Source organism: Colletotrichum siamense (genome assembly GCF_013390195.1).
Source record: "Colletotrichum siamense strain Cg363 chromosome Unknown KSG_Cg363_contig09, whole genome shotgun sequence".
NCBI classification, from domain to species: Eukaryota; Fungi; Ascomycota; class Sordariomycetes; order Glomerellales; family Glomerellaceae; genus Colletotrichum; species Colletotrichum siamense.
Window position 1 is genome coordinate 1271630 of NW_023501022.1, and position 16970 is coordinate 1288599.

Consider the following 16970-nt stretch of genomic DNA (forward strand, 5'->3'; position numbering starts at 1 on the left):
ATGTTGTACACCGTAATGCCATTGACAACGCCGCCGCACTTTTGTCCAGCTGTTTGAGGATTCGTACAGGCAATAGTGCAGAGGGAATCATCGGGTGCTGGGTTTGCCGCAAAGGCCGGGGTTATGGAATATTGGCCGCAATAACAGTCCTGGTTGTACAGGGCAATGTAGCTGCTTCCGGAGTTGGAGGGACAGATGAGCTGACAGATAAATGGATCAAAGGGGCCTATTCTCTGGAACTGGCTGTTGAAATTGGTAATGGCGCCACATCCAAGGTAATTGAATTGACAGTGAACAACATTTACCGTTGCCGTTACCCATAGAGCTGCAGTGCCAGCTAGCGTAGATGGTCGAATCATATTAGGTGGTTATCCTCACGGACTTTGAACTTTCGTGGACAGAAAGCAGAGGTGAATGTCGTCTGCCTGTGGCACTTATGTTAGGCTACAACGAGCTACTACTGCCTTGGGCTTATGTAGGCAGACAGTACATTCAGCATTCGATGGTTCTTTCGGCCGCAGACTTTCAACAAGCCGCTTGCACCCTTGTCTCTAATCAACCTTGCGCAAGGACACAGGAATGCTGTTTGAGTGAATTTGATAACATCCCGCTGTGAGGTTGATGGAACCAGAATCAACATGACCCCATCCTGAGATGAACTCCCCTGTTGAACCTGGACTTGGCATGCCAGCAAAAGTGGCCCTTGGCGCTAGACAAGCCAATCAAGATCGTAGTACGATAACATTGTCAATTGGATCGTTGATTGTCCTGTCATGTTTTGTCTCATGGTCCCTTGAAGGTGGCGGCGAGCGGGCCGTCGGGCCTCTCCTGATCAGCCAAGCCGGGCAAAGTGAGACATTTTGAGCAGCGCAGATATGGAACGTAGTTTCTGTCAGGAGAATCAGAATTAAACGCCATTCCAGGCCCAATGGTGATGCCATTGATGCACGTGGCAAGGGGCTCTGCAGACTGATGGAGAAAAACTTCCGGCTTGGTCTCGGCCGGAAGGCTGCTTTTCTCGGAGGCGAGTCTCTTTGCACAAGCTTTGAAAGGGTCCACGGGTTCTGGAAATCAGACACCCAGCTTTTCTACGCTCATTTCCACACACCAGACACCATGCTTCACGAAATGACAACGAGGCTTGGCACAGTCATGCCACGCTGATTTTATCTTTATTGTTTGGGTGCAGAGGAATTTGCAGTCGCAACTATCGTTTCTAGCTGATAGCACAACCAGGTAGTCGGCAAATTAATAGCATGCTTTCCTGTGTCGCTGTACTGTGTCACTCTTTTTCATTAGTCCACAGCTCTCTTATAGACAGCTGCTGCAGAGGCTTCTCAGTGGTGCTTATTACTTAACCTTCTAAAAGCCAGGTCCGCGTTATGTTTGATCATCAAAGAGGTTACGTGTGAAGATATGGTAGAAAATGTAAGAGTCGGCTAACTCATTTCATGCGCCAAGAGATTTCTAACATCCAGTGATAGAAACAATAGCTGACCTAGCGCAGCCAGTTTGTAAACCTGCCCAACTATGATAGCGGGGATACTTACACCCAATACTTGCGCGCGCAAAGCAAATGACAGCGACCCAGGACAGAACATGAGAAGTGCTAGCATCTCAGTACCATCTCACTCACACTCACATGTAGACCAGAGTCAGTGTATATAAGACCGCATGTCGAATGCTTAAGAACAGGGCACAATGTCTCGGGAGCAGCAAACACCCCAATGGACGCGCACTTCCCATCTGTTTCTCATGCTGTCCTGAACAAGGCTGCTCACAGACTTAGCGCAGTTGCCGTTGTTAGACGAAATCCAGACAGAAGCAAGACGAAAAGCTTTATACACATCAGAGAATAAGCGCCAGATGAAAGGCATGACGGACGCGCGAGACAAAAGTTCACCATACAAGGTCCCACCTACCTCTGTCATCATCGCAATTCCGATCACATCGCACTCTATTCAATGCCAGACAAAGGCCACAACGCTTACATGCAGACTAATTTCTGGAGCAGTTAATGCGTTCGCATTGTCTTGCTGGCGGCTGTGGCCAGCAACTCCAAGTATGCGCATTATATACTTTGGTGTCTGCAGTTTCCAGTCCGCCTTAAACTGAGATTAAAGCAGACTGTTTGTCCTCACTAAGATGTGAGAACTCATGTGATTTGAAGCTGGCTTTCACAGATTGACAGGCGATATAGGTTCGCTGCGCGGTACAAAGATGCCTTTGCCATTCAGATCAAAACAGCAGTGTCACAGGCTCACAGCAAGTCTCTGCTGCGCTATTGCGCAAAAGGATCAAATCCTGTGTAATCGGGCGGAAATGTACGTATACACAAAGAGTCATCGTGACGGACACAGAGAAGGATGTTCTAGTTAGAACAAGGTGCAAGGAAATCAGTCACAGATTAGGTGTGCGCATCAGCCATCAATCCACATGCTGAGTTATAAGAGACTCTATTCGCTTTGATTGTCTGCGCGATCACTGGAGAGATCATTGCTGGTTAAAGGCTACCTGCAGGCTGAGAGAGCCTCCTTTTATGGTTATGTCTCCTGTGTGAAGCAACTTATGCTGCGTGGTTTCTATTCTTCAAGGAATCTCTTAAGTTTTCTAGCTGCCCGCATTGTGCTTCTAACCATCTTCACGCGCGTATTCCCACTCTAATCAGCTGGGAGTTATTACGCTGGACGCAGAGAAGAAATAGCCCCTTCTTAGACTTTTAATATCTATCTCTAGGAATAATAACACCAGGCTGAAGAGAACGCACCCAGGTCTGAAAATGAAACATCAAAGTGACCACCTCAAAGGCCCACTCCGCGCAACTCGCCAGTTCTAGCACACCCAGTTTGAGGACAAGCAAGGTGTCTAACTAAGGAGAGACAAAGAACACTTGCGCGAAAGGGACGGGAAGCACAAGAACGCTCAAGCACAGAAGCAAACAAGACATACCTAGGCCACACAAAAGGCTTACGAGCAAATCCTCTGAGATCCAAGCTCTTTACCCTGAGTTGTGCGAAGCTCAGCCAGAAGATCTACGACAACCTCTAATGCATATCAAGCATAGCTCAGCAATAACCAGCAGTACTTACCAGTATCTGAGGACTCAAGTACGCTTCAATTAAAACCACAAGCTTGAAAGACATTAGTGACCTCTGTCAACCAGAAGGCTCATCTGAAAATCGAAACTCGTGCACGTTGCAACATAAGCAGGCTAAAGGTTACATATGCCGCAGTCCTACACCCTCAGACCCCAAAAAATCCGACGGGAATAAGCATACTGCCACGATCCTCTTGTCTCTTCCCTCTTTACCCCTCTTTCGGAGTCTTTCCCACAAGTGACAAACTACAAGTCGACCAGCTGTCCGCAGCCACGCTGTCAGCAACTTACCAGCAAGCCCCCTGCCTCACACATGTATATGGACGTTATCGCCCTTTCCAATCCCACTCAAAGAAGGCAATTCACACAAAAGACTTCAGCCCGGCGCCACCGTCGAATGCGAAAGCGGGGGGGTTGCAACTTGCCACGTCCCTCAAAATTTCTTATGGTCCCCGCCCATCGTATAAAATACGCATGGATTGGGTGGTCAAATGAAGGAGAGGGGAGAAGGAAGGAGAAAATTTCTATCGGCAAGGGTACGTCGCCAGCCGTCTAGCCCCAAGCCCCCGGCCCGAGAAGACCGGCCAGCCGGGCCCCGCTCCCGTACGGTCCCCACCTTTCAGTGTTGCCTTGGCATTTGCCGGTCGGAGGCCCTTGCTCAGCTGCGCTGCGCCGCTAGGCCCAAGTATGCTTCAATAGTTGCGAGGTTACTGATAACTAACCAACTCCTTGTATAAAGTTTGATAGACGCATGTCAAAAGACAACGCTTCGGCCGTAATTGAGTTTCTCGGAATACGAAGTTGAGAGAAGGAGATATTTTTCCACTCACAGTTTTCCGCACCCAATGATACACTGATTTGTAGCGAGCGCTGACCGATGTCATGATCGGCTGTTGTTGTCGTCGTTGCTCGCGATGTGAACGACAAAAATGATGGGTCGGCGTACAGTACTTCCTTGTCGGGTAGGAGCTTCGCAAGCCAGCGTACGTCAACCTATCCAACAAGGCTTTGCAAGGGTCCCTTCTAGTTGGGGGCAGGTTTGCAACGCATACAAGCGCCTGGCATCGAGATCTAACCAATTTTGGAAGGTTAAAGCACCGGAAGGCGCGTTACTAGGGATCCGATCTCAGGCCAGTGCCTTTACGAATGCAGATCGATAAGGGTTATTGAAGATTCTGCCATGCGAAGCGGCTGTAGAGAACGGGAAGATTCGCCGAGGTGTGTGGGTATTTGAACCGGAACACCACACTCGTGAATGTCACCCCTGGATAGTACAGAATGTGTATCCTGCGGCTCGGCTTTTCTGTAGCAAGTACGGATGCCAGGGTGGGTTTGCCGTCTTCTTTTGATGGGCCATAACCATAGCCTCACGGCTGAGATGTGACTGCTCCCCTATTGACCCCGTTCTCAGTATCACTCGACCCCGTGGGATTCGACCGAGCTATGGGCTCTGGCCCGACAATAACCAACCAACTGCGTGTCGGCGGAAACAAGACGCGGATAAACCTCAAATCTCCATGCAGTTCGGGGGGCTGGACCAGTGCGGGCGGGTCGCCATCGGAAGGTGTCGACGGGGCTCCAACATCCGCCGATCCGTCTCGGATGTTCAAGAGAATTCCATGCGGAAGATGAATTAAATTTTCTTTTTCAACCTGCAGACATGGGCCCCTCCACTTCCTTTGCGACCGACGGAGCACGCGAGCAAATACTCTTTCAAGCGGCCGCTAGAATTCAAGTTCAGTGTTATTGGTGCAGATTTTCAATTTGCCCCTGCTTGTGACCCGTTGGGATGCTCTCGGTGACGGATTCGGAATAGAGTCGCGTGCTCGCCCTCGAAATGCCCGGTCGGTGGGACTCCAAGGTCTCAACCCGCTCTGTGTTTCTGTCTCCGCTTACATTGGTATGACTGCAGCAACGGTCGAGAATCTACCCGGAACAGGGTACAAATCTGTGCAGATGCGGCTCCGTGATGGACTAGGACCTTTTGCAATCCTTCGTCTCTTTCCAATTTACCCTCGAGAGCGGAGTGATGGCGGGGCAGTTTGGGGGCCTCGACGTCGAAGTCCGAGTTTGAGCTGCCTTCTTTGCGAGCCCTTGGAACGTTGCATCTCCAGTGACCATTATCCTGGACTCGACCGGGGCCTTTGCATAGATCCTGAAGCGTCCCGCCAGATCCTCTAGTGCCACTGTCCTGCGAACAATCAGGAGGTGCAGACGGCGAAACAGGTGATTTTGTGCCGCTCCAATCCGCATTCGAAGGCTGTGGGAGGGGAAAAGACTGCAGACCTTGAACATTGTGTGTACTCTGTAAGCGAGACCGGATTGGACTCTTGGTACCGATGATTGTCTTGCGCAAGTACGTATGTACTTCTATCGGTGTATCTCGCAGTGCCATGTAGTTGTGCCGGCACAGTTGAGTGTTTCCTTGGCGCCTTGCTTGTCTTGACGGCAAGAACAGACAGTGACCTATCGGTAGCAAACCGCCACAGTGGGCGAAATGTCAAAAATCCCATGGCCATGCGTAATGATGCACGCCTGCGGTGCCTTTGCGTAGGAGTGATTGGATGCAAAGCGCGAAGAGACCAATAGATCTCTCGTATCGAGCACGTGGGATGTACGAGAGCAGGCATTTGTTATCCACCGCCGCAAGAAAGTGGGTTTACATGTAAGCGGCTCACCGCGGGCCACGAGCCGGGGCGCAGGACCCTTGACCCAAGAGCAGGGTGGTCAAGGCGATTTTGCATCTGTCTGCCAACGACTCCGTCGTGATGCATTTCCAGTGGAGGAAGTGGAGAGAAATGGACAGAAGCAGACGGATTGATGTTTGATGCCGGGTGACGGGCAGAGTGTGGGCTGCGATACTGAGAGATGTTAGTGAATCAGATTTGTAGTGAGGAAATAGCCAGCCAATTGAACGCTTTGTAGATTCTGACTCAGCGTCTACGGAGGCCCGCTATCAGCTCCACACCGGCGGCGAGGATGTTGGCTCGGCCTCGTCGAGATTCGGCCAAACATTCGGGTCGTCTTGCAACAGAATTCCGGAGCTGAGCGGGAAGGACGGATTGATATTCCGACCGGAGGCTCGCTCTGCAGGAACATGTACCAGCTGTGCGCGATCATGGACGGTCCAAGAAAGTTGAAGAGACCCTCTGGTGTCTTTTTCTTTTTGTAACAAGCATGGATCGTGGACATGTTGAAAGCGACGGCTCCCAAGCATTCTGGCGGGTGTCGGAGCGGCGTTGCGGCGGAATGGCGGAATAAGCAAAGGCTCAGACGCAAAGACGGCAGAGAGCGCCCGAGTACATCCGAATGGAGGCATTAGACCAGCATGCTATGCAGTAGTGGACACATCTCGATGGGAGACTGCTGGCATGGTGTCGCATGGCACGCAAAGCTGCCATGACATGGGCTCCTAACCGAGACCGGGCCAGTCAGAGGAAAGGAATTTTGCGGAGAGGTGACACGAAGTTTATCTCGTCGCGATAGTGCGACGGCCAGCTGTCAAATGAAGAAAGTGAGCATGTGCTCATTGACTATGTTAGGTTCGTCCGCTTACGGAAGAGGGGGCAGCAGACTGGAATCTTATCTGTGCCGGGTCTCTGCGCTGGGCTGCGCTGGGCTGGGCCTTGTGCGTGCCGATGAATGGGGGCCGAGACTGCGAGCAACCCGGGAGTGCTTTTTAAAGCCCAAACTCTGTCGTGTCGCAATGGGGTGGTTGTGCAAGTGCAGCTCTGCGCTGCATGCAAGCGAGCAGCAAGGTTGTGGTTGAAATGGTGAATGCACCGACGAGCCCGAACGCGCGGTGACAAGAAGGAGAGAAGTCAATCGAATAGTGGCTAGACATGAGGTGACAGTGGTGGGATATAACGAGCCAGACCGCAATTTGCGGGCAAAGGCGAAGGTATCCCCAATGGGAGAGAGGTATTGTGCCATGCAGCAGCTTGCTCAGAGTTTCTGGCAGGGCGTTGTCCTCGGACGCGGCAAGCTGCAAGCCCGCATGGCCACCGTCGTCGAATGAGCAGAGTATCCGACATTGGCGAGAGGCAGGATGTAACACGGCTTCTGCCGGTTTCTTCTTCGTCGGCCACAATTGAACTAGCATTGCCGTTGATGTTGCCGTTGAGCTTGTCCCAACATGTATTTGCGTCGAAGAGGGCAAAAAGAACGGCCATCGTGATCTGAAGCCAGATTGTGAGTGGTCACTGCAGCCCCTGTCGCGCTAGAACACAAGAGACGCTCCGAATCAGAGATTTCATCGTTCCCACCGCCATGTCCACTGCGATTCCTCTGGCGGCAGGGCTCGGCTCGGCGGATTTAGTCGCGAGACGAGGCACGAGCAGCGCGAAATGCAGTCTCATGGCACGAGGACGAGAAAAATCATTGTTGTTGGCTCTTCAGTCCAAAGTCCATGTTGTCTGGTTTGGGAGGGAGAAAGTTGGAGAAGTCGAGACGCAGAGGGAAAGAATGGCCGAGATGAGCAAGAATTGCCTAACCTGAGGGGAGGGGGGAAGGCACGGGGGTCAACCTCCAGCGTCCCGTATCGCAGGGCAGCAGTGACGGGGGCCACCTTCCCTGACACACGACGTGGACGAGGGGAAGGTCCACCGGCCTGGTGGGGACACGATGCCTGCACCTGCCTGCCGCTGCTGCAAGAGCAGGAGCAATTGCGGTAGCAGCAATGGACTTGCATGGCAGGAGGGAGCTGCCTCTCACAGAAACGGCAGCGAAACAGAGTCGAGGAGAGAGCCGAGAACGGCACCTTCACACTGCAACGTCAAGGGTAACGGCCATCTCACAATCCGCGCCAATCCATACGCAATCAGCAGAGGTATGTTTTGTCCACACTGAGAAACATGAGATAAGTAGCACTTACTACTATACTACTATCCGCAAGTGCCAATGCGCAGTCGCATCCAGTGGAACTCTCTGGCCGTTGGGCATCGGCGAGCAATGATGAAAAGGAGGGACCCTGAACTGAAGGAATTCGACCCCGGGCCCGGAGTGGGCATCGCTGGGCCATCAAAACATGCACCTCCACGGTCCACGAATGTTCCGCTTCGGCTGCAGCTCCAGCTCGACCTCCCCTAGCTCATCCGTCTGCGTACCCATCGTCATATCGCCAATGTGCTAACGCCCTGCGAGCGGAGACCCGACGAGACCCGACTTGGATCCCAGCTGAGCTCTGCGTCCCGCGCATGAGGAGACAGAGATGGAGAGAAAGAGAAAGAGAGGCAGAGGTCACTTCCGCTTCATGATACACGATGGCCGCTAGACAGGTACATCGGGTTGCTTGGCAGATAAAGTCCCCCCATGTGTACAATGTGGCACCTACCGGCGTCATAGAGTCGAGGGGGTTGCTGCACAGTTGCTTCAAGTTGCTGCTGCGAGCCAAGACGTAGCTGCCAAGGCACGTTTTGCAACCATTTCTCACTCTGGGGAGCAGGCATGCAGCAGCCGCTACCGCTGCAGACAGCGATCCTCTGCGCACCTCCTTCTTCTGGCTGCGCTGGTTGAGATAAGTGAGAAGATGCAGATAGGGACCACACCATCAACAAATCAAACAAGTACGCATACCACCTGGAAGACAGCCAGTCGGGTTGCGTGCGGTCGACGTTGAAGACGTGACCGTAGCCGCGGTTTGGATGCTTACTTGCCTGGGTACCGGGAACGTATCGGTCGACGACGGCCAAGGGCTGGAACAGACAGACCAGGACTGCCTCCTTCAGCGCTCCAGTGGAAACGACGCCGTATCGCACCTATCGCAAGCCACCCCCCAGACACTTGCTCTCAGGTCGACCAGGACTCGGCCTGAACCATGGAAGCAGCATCCATGCAGCCAGACCCTTCACTGCCTCGCGCCCCCCGTCCACTCGGCCAGTCTTGCACTCCCCGCCCCTCGTCCATCTCATCGAATCCCTGTCGCCCTTTTTTTATCAAGGCAAGAAGAGCCACTGCCCAGTGACGGATACCGCTGTACCGCTGTACCGCTCGAGGTACCTTACTGCTCGCTTTCTCCAATCTCTCCAATCTCCATTCTATTTAGACTTTGGCCCTTCTCAAGGTAAGTAACCCACGGCACCTTGCCTTCATACTTATCCCCGTTCCTGTCCATACCGTACTTAACCTTCCGCAGTGCTCTCTTCAATTCGAGTCGTGCACCCTCCCCGCGACCTTCTTCTGCCTCTCTGCACATAATTCCACCCGTACAATAGACCGTGCCATATTTCTTCTCCCTGCACCTGCGCATCCGCTTCGAATTGACGGCCGAGTCACCGTCATTGCGTCATCCCAGAGCACCACCGACCCCGGCCGCTTATCTCTGCCACACCCAACCAGTCCCAACTCCTTGGGGGCACTACCAGACCTGACTAAATACAAGATTCCGCGCCGTCCTTGAAAAACAGCCAGCCCAGCCGAGCGCACACGCTTTCTGTCAACCCTTCACCACACGCAATTGGCGACGATCCCCCTCGAACAAGAGGCGAGAATTTCAGGGCTATGAAATACGGCGAACAGCTCGAGCAGGAATCTGTCCCAGAATGGAGTCTACGTACGTTGCCCCGTCGATGCACTACCGGCCCACCACCCAATTGGCATGTGAAGACCTTCCCGACTGACTGGAGACTTTCACAGATAACGTCGACTACAATTCCCTAAAACACGAAATCAAGGTACACACGTCACGCGACCAGGCTACCGCTATCGCCATCCCGGGCCACCAAGATGCCTCCCTCAAGCGGTTCGAGGACAACCTCTACAACGAGCTGTGCCAGCAGCACGACCGAGTCGACCTTTTCGTGACGAGCAAAGCGGACGAGATTACGAGACGGATGCGTAGGTTTTTGCGATAAGCAAGTGTGCATGCGTGCGAGTCCAATTGGCTAACACGAGGGCTGCAGAACATGTCTCCGACCAGGTGCAGAAGCTCGTGGTCAAATGCGCCGAGGATGGTGGCCAAGTTTCCCTGAAGCGACACCGCCGATTCGCCAAGTACGAAAGGGACCTGCTGCGCTGCGGCGAGGACATCCTCGCTCTTGCCCGCTTTATCAATGCCCAGATTGTCGCCTTCCGCAAGATCACAAAGAAGTACAAGGTAAGCACCCTTCGTCTCACAATGCGCCGCCTTATCTCCCGCTGACAGCGAGTCAAGAAATGGACAGGGTCACCCACGCTCGGCGCGCGGTTTCGCGAAAACGTTCTGGCCAACCCCAAGAGTTTCACCCGCCGAGACTTCAACCAACTTCAAACCCGTTACGAAGAACTTCTCAACACTCTGCGCACTTCTACTCCTCAGTTGAGCGAGCCTAGTTCGCCTTCCTCTGACGGAAAGCCTAACATGTCCCGTAGAGGGTCTGCTAACGATTTCTTTTCGCCGCTGCCTCCCGCGCGGCAACCGCCCCGTCAACCTGTCCAGCCGCAACAGCACTACTGGAACGAGTATGATGATGGCAGTGAAGGCGGAGGACCCGAGGACGAGTACGCTATCTACATCAACCCCGACGACGACATAAGCTTCCCCGGTTTGGACTCGATGCGCGCGATCCTCTCAGCACCCTTCCGCCACGCTAGGACGTGGTTCTCGAAGCGGGACACGCCCGAAGGACAACGTCTGCTCGGAAACGGTCCTCTGTTGGAGAGTTATGGCGGCATCTCGCCGCTCGGCACGGACACGGACGACGACTATGCAAGCTCCGACGGCATCCCAGCATCAGGGTATGCTGCTCATTACGCCGCATTGCCGAGCATCAACGAGCAACATGTGAGGCTGTACCGCGAGCGCGTCCTGTTCTGGAGCACCATCGGCTGCTTCTTCATGTCCTTTCTCCTTTTACTCGTCGCTGGCATCCTTATCACGACCGGTCGTCACAAGATGCGCGTCGAGGTCGACGCCGGTGTGACGGTCGGCGTTGTCGCCTCTCTATTCAGCGCCTGTATCGCCCTGGGCATGACAATCTACCGCCGCGACCCTATTGGCATGTGGCAGCGCGTGGCAGTCTACAGCAGCTTCATCGCTGCCTGCGTGCTCAACGGCATGCTCCTAATCTTGGTGGTGGGGAACGCGGCATAACGACAAAGCCGACATCCATCACCGCTCGACCCTTTTTTTGGTCGGGTTACATTTTTTTATGTCTTTTCTAGGTTTCCATTGCATTGGCGGCGGGGTGCGATACGGAGAAAGGGGTCTTTGATTTTGTGGGACAGGCGGGGTGAACTGAACGAGGAATTTGAAGCAAATTTCCCGAATGGCGTTCCGAGTTTTCTGTCTGTTTTTCAACAAACACCGGCCGCATCACTGCTTCTTTGGATACCACACTATTACTACTACTACAACCACTACTAGAGTCGGGCGGGTTTTTAGTCTCGAAAAATTTTCCATACAGCTAGCTAAGAAAGACTCTAAACAGCTAACTAAAAAATCGAATTACCAAAAAACACTTCCAACGTCCGCCGTGATCCGATTATATCCGTCCCAGTCGCTATCATGGTCGCTTTTTCTTGTATGTTTGTCATGCCTTTGGGTGTCATGGCCGTCGGTGTGTCAGTGGACGTTGAAATAGCGAAAGAGCCAGGCGAAGCGACGTCTTTCCCTCGCTTCGGTATCCCACTCGCGTGGACTTGGCTAGGACCGATTTCTCTATGGAACTGGCCTTGCTTCCTTTCGCTATTTTGACGACATCTTATCTCACCCTACAACCCCCGCCATTCATCATCGTCGGACAAGAGACACACTTTCGCGGCAGAGCACCAAAATAAACATTACCAGGGTAACAGAGACATTTCTGTGTCTTATCTCTCGACCGCATTCGGAATAAAGCACACACAGCATTCTTCAATATTCCATTGAAGTGGCGGCAGGCAGATCGAGGTGATGGCAAACAAACAAACACCTTTTGGCCCCCCCAGCCAAGACAAAAATGTCTTAGACATAGGACCGACTTGGATCTTCGATTGGTGGCGGACCCCTCTTGCCTTCTCCGATAGTGACATTTACCTACTGGAACGCACGAGCAAGGCAAATAATTGATCTCTCCGGTGTTGCGTGGTGGCACAGCGGTAACGCAGACTCAGACACTCATTTCGAGGTCCATCACGGCAGATGGTATGGCGATTGCGGGGTTCGCTTTCGTCAACGGTCACCGACCTCACACAGGCAATCACACGAGTACGAATGAAAAGGCACGGAAGAATAAATGGGGTGCAGCGTTTCGTCAGAAAATGGCCTGAGCTGCTTGACGTGCAGAACTTGAGTGCAACTGCTCGGACGGGTTTGTAAAACCATGTCTCCTCCTCTCGGGGAGGCTGCAGACCGTCAACCTCCGTCGATCGTGAACCTCGTTTTGAAGTTTTGGCTCCTTCTGCAGGCTCAGCCTTCAGCCTTGGGCATCTATCACAAGCTTGTACTTGTGCTCCATGTGCTGACCTGCAGTCTCGACGTGCAGGAGTCCGTGAGGTGGTCATCTGAGTGATCCTCTGCCCACATGCGAAACTGAGGCTCTTCCACAAGATAATCCGAGCCCGAAGCTTTCCGGATTCCTGGGGATGCTCGGATTGTGCAGCCTTGAGTTCTCTGTGCGCCTCCGGAGTGGCCTTGCAATCAGCGCCACCATTTCCTGCCTTGCATTCTCAATGCAGGAGCTCTCACAGTTGCGCCTGGTCAGGAGAAACAGACTTCGTCGCCGTTGCTGTCGCATCATTGGTAAGCAGCTTTGCCCCAATGTCTTTGCCCGACCACGCGAAGGTACTTGGCTGCACGAAACATATCGGGCATCTCAGCGCACAGGTGACTTCCCCGCCTCACTTTCGACAGCAGTTTTTGCCGGTCTCTGACGATGGCAAGTGGGGGCTCGGAAAATCCTGCTTCAGGTATTACGGTTCGTCGCAACCAGCATCTGTGTAGCCGGGACTCAAGCGCTTGGTGAATGACGGAGTATCGACGACACTCCAATCATGCGACGGTGCTTGTGACCAACACAGATCATCAAGTGGCAATTGCCAAGTCGAAAGCCGCCTCCTCGACGCCTCATCTTTGTCAGCTTCGTCTCCAATTAATCTTTCAGACCAGACGTTGCCCTCCTCGCCCGTGTATGCTTGCAAGGAGGTCAATGCCGTCTTGTGGCCGTGGTCAAACGCCAAGGCCGATAAATGTAGCCCGATAAACATGGAACTATTAACCCGGCAGGTCTGGAACCGAATTCGTCGAATAGTCGTATCTCCATGGCCTTCAGTCGGAATATGGGTAGTGTCCGCAAGCCCTACTTCCGAGCGTGCACCTGGTAGAGTTAGCTTCGAAACCCGAGAGAGAGTTGAGGCAGAAGTAGCTCACTTCCTGCACATCGTGGCTCCGCCGCTCCTCGCAGCCTGGACCCTATCAAACTCCTCCAACAACCAGCGGCAACAGCCCCATCGCTTTGCCGTATTCTCCACACTCTGCCTGACTTCTGCTAGTTGGCCTTGCCCATCTTCCAGCAAGGCTTCGTAATGGAATAGAAGTTGCATCGTGTGGTACTGTGCATAAGGCCACACCGGCGCACAATGCTCCAAGACCTCATCTTGGTTGGTGTACGCATTAAAAATGCCTCTCGAGCCATCGATAACCAGGCCAATGGTGAAGTTGATGCCAGCAACGGCTTTCTTCATTTCCATGTCTGTCTCGGGGTCGCGCGCCGGTGCGTCCGGATGGTTGGCCGAATACATGAAGGAGTAAAAGAGAAGACAGAAGAGACTACTATGTGTAAGCAATGATTCAAGAGGTCAGAAAAGGGACAACTAACCTTGCGCAAAGGGCGTAAGTGTTGAGGTTTTCGCCCCATGTCTCAGATCGCGTGATGAGAGCTTCGCAGAGGTTGCGTGTGGCTGTCTCCAATTGCACAAATGAGTACACGCTTGGAGGCTCTTCCTGCTCGGCGCTGGCCACCTCCCAATGGCAAGCGTAGCCAAGGAGAATTGCCGCTTGGCACGACCTTTGAAACGCGCCGACTCGCACTGAAGCCGGTATGGTCACCGGATACCGCTTGACCATCTTCACTGTTTTGTTCTGTTCAGTATCCCAGAGGTGGTGTTCGGTTGGGAGCAGGTCGTCTTCTGCGGGCATGTCCATCTGGAGCGGCGTCCACAGGGTTGCAGATTGCTCATGGGAAATCCTGAGTCGTCAGTGACCGACGTTGGGGCTTGTCGGGGATACGGCACGCTTACTTGTCCATGATGACGAGAACCCACCAGAGGGCTCGCTTCTGTTCTTCCTCGGGGTCGGCAGGCAAGTCCTCTTCCTCCTTGACGTACTTTCCAGGCTTCAAATACAAGACCTTGCCAATGGCAGCCGCCTCACCAAAAGTCTGGTAGCAGCGGGAGATGTTACCGTGACCGAGCTCATAGAGAGAGATCAAGACGCCCGCTTGGATGTGCTCAATCTTGGCTTTGCTGAAGGCTTTCCTCAGAATCCATATCCTCTTGGCTGATTGATACAGAGGATGCTCAAGCATGGCAGTCGGGGAAAACTCGTCACAGTTCCAAATGGTCAGCAGGTGGATGCACAAGACCATGAGGGCTAGATCAACGTCGTCAGGGTTCGTCTCGAGTTGAGCGGCAGCGACCCGTCTCTCCCAGACTTCGGGGTGGATGACGGCCAGCCATGTGTTGATTGTACCGAAATACATCGTGACTGAGGCCTTCCAGTCGACGCCGCGGCTGATCAAAAGCTGCATGATCTGGCTGGCGGTGAAGTCGACCTGATTGAGCCACTCGAACGCAGAGCCCGGATCGCCAGCCGCGTTGTACGGCTGCTGGGCCGCGACGCCATGGTCGACGATGGTCAGTGATGGCGGGTTGACGACAAAGTCGTAGCAGCAGTTGGTGGCGAGTCTGTTGGCTGCGTCAAAATTGACTGCGCTTCACTGCGTTTTTTGGGGGGTTGACTCACCTGGTGCATCTCGAACAGGCGGGCAGGCCCTTGTCACATTTCTTCTTCGTCCTGGTGCATTTTTCGCAGGCCCGGTGGGCGCGTTGCGGGGCTGCTTCCGCGGGGGACTGGTGATTTGAGGACGAAGGCGATTGACGGTTTGTGTAACGCGAACCCGGGACGACGTTGTCCGAGTCTTCGGACGGCGGCGTGACGGCGAGCCGCTGCAGCTGCCTTGACGACATCGCAGTCTCCGTGTGCCGGTTGGTTCCCCTTGGCTTCCGTGCCGTGCCGTGTGTGCCGCGACGTCGTGGGAGACAAAGTGAGGCGAACCGTCGTTGGTGGGGGTGGCGGCGAAGCGAACGACGAAACGACGACTCGAAATTGGCGCAGAAAGTCGGCAGAGTTTGCGAGTGACCAGAAAGACAGAAAACAGAGAGCAGAAGTAGACGGGGGAAAGAGAATACAAAAACCACGACGACGGTGAGTTTTGGTCGAGCCAGGGTCAAAGACAAGAGGTGCCGCAAATGGCGGGCAATGTCTTGCTTCCTCCACCAAAAAAGCGCTGGACAGCTCTGCACAGCAAACCAAGAGGCATGCAGGAGAGGTGCACAACGACAATCCGATCGAAGCAGCGGCAGCGGCAGCGGCAGCAGCAACAACAGCACCAGCAACCGGCAACAGTAATTCCCGCCAAGCTTCCGTTATGAGATGAGCATCGCTGGGCAATCGGGCTGGGCCGTGAGGATTATTAAGGTAAGGCAGGAGCACTTGGTTACCAGTCACAGCAATTGTGAGCTGGATCTACACCTATCCCACGGTGTTAAAGGTTAGCGTAGTACTTGCGGGGCTTCGTTATATGGAAAGCCCCGCAAGAACCGCACTAACCTTTAAGACCGTGGGATAGGTGTAGTGCCGGACTTGCTCCACAGGCCCAGACTCTCCCGTCATGCTTGCCCCCTCCTTTGCCATTGAGAAAAGGGAGCGTCGAGGCAACCTGGGCGGATCCCTTCTCGATAGAGCTTTAATCCCGGCCCCGCTGCAACACTGCGATAGAGGGCCACTGAAGACTGTTGAGCTTGCCCTGAACCATTGGACATGGGACTGAGGGAAAGCACCACACCAACTCGAACAAGACAGACACCACCGCAAGGACATCCCCTGCAAACACCTCACCAGGTGCAAGTAATTCCCGTTCTCTGTCGGATCTTCCTGTGCAACATGGCAACCGCTCCCCAAAGTCTGGCAGACGACGGTTGAAGGCGTGTGTAACTTGAAATAGACGGAATAGACGCCCACCATCGTGTATGCCGCCGGATGCATACTAATTTCTGACCTTGTGCAACGTGGGACCAAGCAAGACGGGTGATGCCACCAGCTGCCATCATCTCATTGCACTCCATCCTCGATAATGACGATTCGCCTGTCCACATGGCTAATGTTGCGCCCAGAGCTCGATGGAGCCGATTGCGGCCAATATCGCCTCCTCAGACACGGCGCGCATTCCAACAGAGGCTAGGCCGATCCAGGACCTCGGATTTCGAATCTTCCTTGCTGCCAGATCGTCAAAGGCGGATTCCAGATGAAAGAATAGAACATGCTCAAATGCTTCTTCAGCGACGCCAAATGTCTTGCCTGCGGGGACGCGTATTGACACGCGCTTGGGCCCTCTTTCCTGCCCAATGATCAATCGATATGAGTTAGTCAGCAGCTCCCCTCCACGGGCAAGACCACCGTTCGTCCCGCATCCGTCCTAGGCCCATCGCCGCAACACTCAACATCCCTGGCACATGTCGTTTGCACACCTTTTGTCTGCCCGCTGGATACCACCACACCACGACTGCGTTTCCGAATGAGGCGACTGATATCACCGATTGCATCCAAAATAAACCAAACCCACGTCCTCAACGCATCCTTCTTTGCTGTGTGTCTCGGCGTAACATCAAGCCAGCTGCAGACACAAGGAATAGCGCCATG

The 16970-nt window shown here is 53.7% G+C and overlaps 2 protein-coding genes across 2 annotated transcripts; one reads left to right on the top strand and one right to left on the bottom strand.

Moving 5' to 3' along the window:
- Nucleotides 1–9595: 9595 nt before the first annotated feature.
- On the top strand, nt 9596–11165 carry CGCS363_v013077 (Uncharacterized protein; the record flags this gene model as incomplete). The annotated part of the gene is made up of 4 exons (XM_036644926.1): nt 9596–9647; nt 9731–9931; nt 9997–10190; nt 10248–11165. The coding sequence occupies 4 exons, from the start codon at nt 9596–9598 to the stop codon at nt 11163–11165; spliced, it is 1365 nt and encodes a 454-aa protein (XP_036489546.1).
- Nucleotides 11166–13319: 2154 nt separating this feature from the next.
- On the bottom strand, nt 13320–15238 carry CGCS363_v013078 (uncharacterized protein; the record flags this gene model as incomplete). The annotated part of the gene is made up of 5 exons (XM_036644927.1): nt 13320–13368; nt 13422–13820; nt 13870–14238; nt 14291–14956; nt 15015–15238. The coding sequence occupies 5 exons, from the start codon at nt 15236–15238 to the stop codon at nt 13320–13322; spliced, it is 1707 nt and encodes a 568-aa protein (XP_036489551.1).
- Nucleotides 15239–16970: the final 1732 nt, after the last annotated feature.